This window comes from Rhagoletis pomonella, unplaced genomic scaffold (assembly GCF_013731165.1).
Source record: "Rhagoletis pomonella isolate Grant_MI unplaced genomic scaffold, Rhpom_1.0 Rhpom_scaffold_00007, whole genome shotgun sequence".
Taxonomy (NCBI): domain Eukaryota; kingdom Metazoa; phylum Arthropoda; class Insecta; order Diptera; family Tephritidae; genus Rhagoletis; species Rhagoletis pomonella.
Window position 1 is genome coordinate 69,623,866 of NW_023458561.1, and position 7,870 is coordinate 69,631,735.

The 7,870-nt window shown below is 37.5% G+C and overlaps 1 protein-coding gene across 1 annotated transcript in view; it reads left to right on the plus strand.

Moving 5' to 3' along the window:
* LOC118743452 (GTP-binding protein Di-Ras2) overlaps positions 1 to 6,461 on the plus strand; it is a gene marked incomplete at both ends in the record, with an annotated part of 53,874 nt that extends 47,413 nt beyond the window's left edge. The window contains 1 exon segment of the mRNA XM_036476127.1: positions 6,298 to 6,461. Within this exon segment, the coding sequence (XP_036332020.1) occupies positions 6,298 to 6,461 (164 nt within the window).
* Between the last annotated feature and the right edge of the window lie 1,409 nt (positions 6,462 to 7,870).

The following is a 7,870-nucleotide window of genomic DNA, read 5'->3' on the forward strand; positions in this document are numbered from 1 at the left end:
ATGAATAGGTGGCAACCCCCTTGTATGTAATAAAAATATAAAAACCTTTTCAAAACCATTTAGCTTGATACCCATATTGTACTAATTAATTTATTTATGTTTAAAACTTTTAAATCAATTTTTTAAACGGTGGCAACTCTTTTCGAAAAAGTAAAATCTTATAGCACTTCTACAGCGCGAGCCCTTTCATTTGACACCTCATTTATTAAAATCGAATGAACAGTGCAGATCTGGTGACCTGGACAAAAAATCCCTTCACGTATTATATATGTACATATACAGATAATTAAACAAATTCACGCTTATATGCATACACATGTAGATTTTAATATTATATTTTCTAATCGTCTACCTGGTACTCTGATCAAGAAAGAAAGAATAAATGAAAAATTATGCGTTATTCAGTATTACTTGAATCATGAATAAAAAATTATTCTTCATTCGAAATTACTTGAATGAAGAATAAAAATGTATTCATTATTCGAAAGTGCTTGAATGAAGAATAAAAATTTATTCATCATTCGAAAGTGTTTGAATAAAGAATAAAAATTTATTCATCATTCGAAAGTGTTTGAATAAAGAATAAAAATTTATTCGTCATTCAAAATTATAAAAATTATGAATAAAATTTTATTTTTTATTTGAATAAAAATTCATTCAAAAACGCCCATCCCTGGTATGTATGTACATAGTAGACCAGCGCAAGAACTGTGTGGTGCAACGTTTGGAGAACGGTACGACGTGGCACTGCTGCTGCACCTCGCGAAAGTAATATTTTCTCAACTATGCTGCATGAATTTTACGCTATTACTAAATATACATACATACATACATACATATCCAAGTTCAGAAAAGTTTGCAACTCAATAAAATTATTGACATTCTTTCAATTCAAACAAAATATTTTTAGAGTGAAATAAACTTCAACTCGCAAACAACTCGACAAAGAATTAAATTTAAAATCCATATATTATATACAGTTTTGTATATAATACATATGTACATACATATGGATGTATAGGTAGTAGGAAATAATCCCGGGATCCCGGCCTTTTTTAGGTTCCGAAAATCCCGGGCAAAATCTTGGCAAATAATCCCGGGGAATTTGTAATTTGCACTGATGGCAATAATAGAAACTCCTTTCCTGGACCAATATTGACTATATTTCTTTTTTTATTTAATAATTAATATATTTTTATAAATGTCTAGCTCATTACATATATGCGATAGTAAATTTTACACACAAAAAATCAATATATTCGCGAAACCATGGGCCAAATATAGTAAAATTGCGTTTTTAGTTTTTTACTCTGATTTAAAAAATTCAGTGAATTGTGCTTAGAGTAGAAGTATGGGTATCAAATTAAAGAGGAAATTCTTTAGAATTTAGACAGACCCAATTCTTTAATGCATAAGGGCTGGTAAGTATTGAAAATGTACTTTGAAAATTGTATCCTTAAAATTTCGAAATATTTGTTTTTGAAAAAAAATAATATGTTAAGGACTTCTGTAAACTCGATAACATCCTTCTAACTTTATCAGCTTCAAATTTTATTTTTTTTAGATTCTAAAGAAATTTTCTCTTTCATTTGTTATCCATATTTTTTCTGCATTGCATTGAATTTTTTAAATAATTTTTGAATCAATCAAATTAAATAACAAAATCCTTTAAAATAAATCCTGGCGTCAGAGAAAAAAATAAAATAAAAACGCCACTTTAAATAAAAAAAGTAGGTTTCAAACCCATTTATTTATTATTTATTTTATGGTAGAAGAGATAGAAGCAATTTTTTCGATTTAAGTTGTTGAAAAGTATCAGCATATCTAAATCCCAGGACTAATCCAGGGATCCCGCGATTGTGATAACGACATCCCGAAAATCCCGGGATCTTAAAAAGCGAAAAATTAACATCCCTAATAGGTACATAGACGTTAAGAAGAAAGTTTACCGTCCAGTTCGCTGCTTCGCTCGTTAATTAGGCAAAATTATTTGCCTTGTTTCGTGGTTCTTTTTTCAGCCGAAACGTGGAGCTCAACAGCTGCAAATAGCACTGTGGCAGCAATTAATTTTCTGTTAGTTCTACATAAAAGGTAAAAGTCAAAATTCACCGAAAATTACTCTCATAGAATTCGAGTTAAAGAATAGAATTAGAAACTTTAAATTTAAAACTATACTGAGGTGAAGGTAAAACTATCTTGGATGCTTTAGTATTTACTCGAAGATCACAAAGTTAGCGAAGTGGTAGTCTAATCTTAGCAGAAAATGAGCTCTCAAAAGCCAGTTGTTATTTGAGGGATGCGAGAGCATCCCATGATCTAGAGAACAAAGGTTGGACACTGTATGGAAATTTTTTTTTTCGTGACAATTTCTAATATCTCGAGATCCGTCCATCTCGTACCGCTATTACCCTCTCAGTGAACTTGACACAATCTCTGTTTGTATGACGCCACACTTGCGAAACTTGTTTACATTTTTTTGCAAAAATTCTTCTTCTTCTTCTTGCATTCTTCCCCGCGTTTTGACATTTCTCTCTCGCAACTAACACGAGTGTATACTATCATTCTTGGAGCATCCAAATCTGCTGGCAACAGAGACAAAAGTAGCAAAATGGCGGCTTGAAATTCTACTTCAGTCACAAATTTCCTCTCGAAATACATATGATGGCTGTACAGAAAATTTCAATTCTCCTTTGTTTCGACAAAACGTAGTGAAGGTATTCCCATTTCTCTAACACGTTTCAAAGTTCGTCTGTGGCGTTTTCTAATTTTAGATATTGCTCGGAACAGGCATTGACCACAGGCCCTACGGTGTGGTAGTTAGTACGCACCTCTTTCCACTCAGCCACAGCGGCTTTCACATTTTCACATTTTGGAATCTAGTAATACACAAAAGAGTTGTAAAGAAAACTTAACTTTAGCTGTTTTTAGGACTAGCCAAGGACGAAAATTTCTATGACCCTGAAATGCTCCCGAAGTAAGCTATCAAACCAAGAATTTTTCTATCGCAGCGGGACCGAACCGGTCTAATGTCTGTACATATGTATGTACACACATTTGTATGTTTGTATGTATGTAAAAATGCAAATGCAATTACTTCCACTCTGGCTTACTGTACGATGCTTTTAAAGTTGCCCATTTAATGGCTCATTTCCTGTCCCCGCCGGAAGTAGCAACAGCTGCTCTTATGTAGTTCAATTACTTACCCAGTTACCAGCATTTTCAATGACTTCTTCTCCAAATATTTGGCGAGGAGGGTGGGCTTAGTGGAAAACCAGTAGTGGCGAAGATGTAAGCCAGTTGCTAATTTGGCAATTCGAGCGTTTAGTTGAATTGACAACAGCGTTAAGTAGTTACTTTAGTACTTAAATCATTAGCGATGATTACATCACCCATTCGGTGGAAGTTTAAGTAAGTAACTGCTACTGGCTGCTACTGGTTGTTGTCGTTGTCGGCGGTCAAATAGCTCGCTGTGGTTGCCATGAACGTGCATACATACATATGTTTGTATGTATTTGACAAATGGCGATTTTACATACACACAAGTATCTATCTCGGGATTCCACCGCCCGAATTAAAGATTTGGAAAACGCAGTTTCGATAGAAATACATATAAATTTAAGTACTTTTTTGGCGAAAATTGCATAGTGATTCCGCGCGGATTACAGGAGTTCAGAAATCCGCTGTGTTTATTATTAAAAATTCAATTTAAATTTAAATGAAGAAAATAAATTTACAATACCAAAGCGGCTAAGCTCCACAATACACATACACGCTCGAGCGCACATAACGGCATAACAGCACGGAAAGCGCGCGGCTTAAATAGGAAATCCGCCTTGCTACGCTCCAATGCGACTCAGCCTACAACCAATGCTGCGCCAGTAAAGCACAAAAAAATTAACAACAAAGCTAAAACAAGCAAAAACATATTCGTCCCGTATATCCGTAAGAATAACATATGAATTCGCGCTAAGTCGCATGTGGCCGGCCGATCATTGGAAGAGCAGCGTTTTGCCGCCCGCAGTTGTGTATTCAAATTTACGCTTAGTTATGGATATCTACGTACGTACCTATGCATATACAAATGTATTTTGTACAGGCTCTTTGAATCTACATACCGCTTGAGCGCGCATTGGCGGCGCATAGTTGATGTTTGACTGGCGGCTTAAGTCGCGCGCTCCTTCCTCTCTATAACAATGAATGGTGGCATTCGCTGGTCAGTGCATCAAGCAAGCCTGCTCATGCTGCTTCATTGCATTCTTTTCATTTCCGTTGGACGGGCCGGCATTTGGCTGGCGCAAAATAATAATCTCCCACGTATTTAGTGTTGCGACCGATTTGGGTTTGAAAGAAAGGCGCTGGGATGTGGGAATCGCGCGCGCATTGCGTGTGCGGTATATACTCGTACAAATAACTGTATTCTCGGTCGCGTCTACACAGACCCCGGATTTAATAGTTATAGAAATACAAATCACTACTCTCTCACTATACAGGCGCGCTAAATGAATATTTTTATAGCCAAGCACTTAAACTTCTGCTGTGGCTGAGTGGTTAGAGATGCGTAGTACCCCTATGTAGGAGCTGAGTTCGATTCCTGGCCCAGGTAACATCCTAAATAGAAAAAATATTTTTACCCCTCGGTATTTAAAGGCAAATGCTTCTCAAAAAATCCATTCGCCGTTGGTCCTTCCAGTTGTGTAACAACAGCCAGACGCACATCACAAATTATAAATATTACTTAAACTTCGACTCACTGGCTAACTCATTCATATTTGAAAACAAATAAATGGTATTAAAAATTAATTTTTTTTCATTTTTTTTGAGTTTATTTATGGCCTTATAACAATTATATTCAACACACATGATCAAGCAAGAATTGCAATAAAATTGTTGAACAAAATTAATATTTTTCGCAAAAAAATGGAACCAAAAAGTGTGTATACTTAGGAAAGATACTATCAGCCCAATTCTGAATACTCCCGAGGAATTTGTTCTTACACATACATATGCTAGTGTTTGGGCGAACTTCTCCTCCGATTTGTGGTGTGCGCCTTGATGTTGTCACACAAAGGGGAAGGGCCTACAGTTTTACGCCGACTCCGAACGACGATTTTATTTTTATGGGAAGCTGTTTTTCATGGCAGAAATGCACTCGGAGGTTTCCCATTGCCTGCCGAGAGGCGACCTTTGTTAAGAAACAACATTTTTTCCTCATTTTTTTGCGATGATGCTTTGACCAGGGCTTAAACCCAGGCGGTGTGGAGCGGAGGTGCGCATTCCAACGTCTACTAGAGTTGCCATATAAAGAGGCGCAAATTCGTTGTTGGATTTGTGGTGGGAGAGAGACACCGTCGCCGAGTACTGGCGTTCACTCTGGCGGACGAACGTCTTGCCACAAACCGCATCAACCGTACTAGATTCCAGCATTAAAAGATCGATCAAGCTACATGGCTGTGTCCGGATCGAAAAACGAGAAACCAGATCGTCCGTGTTTGAGGGATTTTGTTGCAGACTATGCAAGGAAAGCTAACGTCAAAATGCTGCAATCGCAACAGACCGCTTATTTATTCGCAACTGTACTCTCACACCTGATCTCTGAGAGCACTCTTCAACAAAACGACATACAAGAGTAGTGGAACTACATTTTCCGCTCATTAAGTGCAGCCGCCACAAAAGTAGTCGGATTTCAGCGAGCACGAAGGAACAATTGGTGCCATGAGGAGTGTCAAGACACTGCGGAAGGGAAAAATGTACCGCCAGCGGGGCCTCACTGCCTCTTTAGATGAAAACACACTCAATGATTTCTCTATCCTTTTTATTGAAAGATTAGTGGCAAACTCAGTGAGTTTAGATTCCGGTATGGAAATATTTGCTGAACAAAAAGCAAGACGCGGAATCAAATTTTGTGTAGTATTTAAAACCATTCTAAATTCAATAGAAATTGTTTGACACACCGAAAATATTTGTTGGTTTATGAAATGTATGTATAACAAAAGTGGGCCCCCGAAGAGATTGCTGACTGGGCCCTTTTTCTTAAATCCGCCACTGCTGTTAACAATTTTGGTCCTTTTTTCAAACTAATACGTATACATGCATACACACACTTCTGTATATATAAAGATGTTTTTTTAACAAAAATATACCTTTGCAATCATTCCCTGTAAATGTTTGTTTTATTTTGTCCGCAACGTGGGTTTCTTCTTCTATCACAAAAACACTTTCAATTCTCCATTTTGTGTAAACTTTTCGTATTTTATCTCTGCTTGATTTTCATCACTCGCATTATTTTCCTACTTACAGGGCGAAAGTGCTGGAGTGCTCTGCCAAGGAGGATCACAACGTGACTGACCTTTTCAAAACGTTGTTGTCACTGTCGCGATTTCTACCCGTCGGGAGCAATAATGACGGCACAAGTGGACTGAAGCGGCGCTCTTCGGCATATGTTAGCGCATCGTCAAGTAGAAGTAAGTACTCTTGGCAGCTAAACGCTCAGCCAAATCAAACGAACAAACTGACAAACTGACAAACAGCCAAGTGCTGTGGCACAATCGAAAGAGCGGAAAACGCTACTTGACGTCCAAAAATGAACAGCACGCAGAAAGCGAAAATCAAGTCTAAGTAAATTAAAATGCACCTGGTACGATTTAACCCGCCCTTTCCACCTCCGAACTTGCTCAAAGTCTGCGATGCGAATGGCAAAAAGAGACCAGTTAGTTTCACCACTGCCCGCCTTTGAGCATCCGTTTTTTTTTTTTAATTACTTGCCGTAGCTTTAAGGGAGATGGCTTTTCCTTGCGAACTCCACTTCTGCTGCCTTGCTGCAACATCAATGCGTTCATGTGAAGTAGGGAAGTGCGTAGAACTGAAAATAAAATTCAGTTTTCACTTACTCAGCCATTTATTCGCTTGCTCTTATAGCAATTTAGTATAGCTTCATCAATGTCGGTATTAATCAATCGGTTAAATTTTGATTTATTTTAATTTTTGATTTTAATTTTTTTATTTGCAAACTTTCTGCAATCGCAGTCGAAACCATACAGAGCAGTAGGTAATCGATATTTTCGGAGATATATCTAGCCTACAAAGTGACGTTGTAACTCTGCCAAACCAATTTCTATATAAGACCTTTGCTCATCATAGACCACAGCCATCAAAGACAAAATTAACGAAAAAGTCCCAGCAGCGTTGGCGCAATTCGTAGGTGTGCAGCTGAAGCGGGAAAGCAAATTCGCGGTGCAGTACAATGTTGCAATCCGACAAAATGGGCAACATTTGCTCAGGAACTCGCCTGAAAGTACTTGAAGCCTAAAGGCCTGGACGAGAACTTGGGTACCACCGGCTACACTATCGAACTCAGCAGAAATCTGGGAGATGTTCCTAGAATTCACGCAAGCTTTACAAAAGGGCGACAGGTATTTTTATGGGAATTTTCTCCACGAATAGTATGCTATTATATTTTGTAAGGTATCCAACACTCACGAAATCAAAAGCGCTGAAAAATCTGCAAATAGTACGAAGAAGCGCGCCATTTTCTTCACATTTGTTCGGCGAGAAAAATCGGTAGATATACCGAAGGCGCATCTGTAAAAGTTTGCTATATTTAGTAGCCAATGTACGCTATAACAGTCTGTCGTCCTGTGAAATGTGCAGAGTCCCTGACCTTCCTATAACAGGACACGCATATCGGCGCTCTTAAGTTTAAACAGAAATAAAGCGCATACACGGTTCTATAAAAATGATTCCAATATCTTCATTTATGTATATATGAATTTCTTATAGAGAGAGGTGCAAAATTTTTTGTTATCTTTTTTATCTAAAACTAAAGTTAGAAGGATCGATTCGAAATTCGAGGATGTGGTAGTTAACATATTAG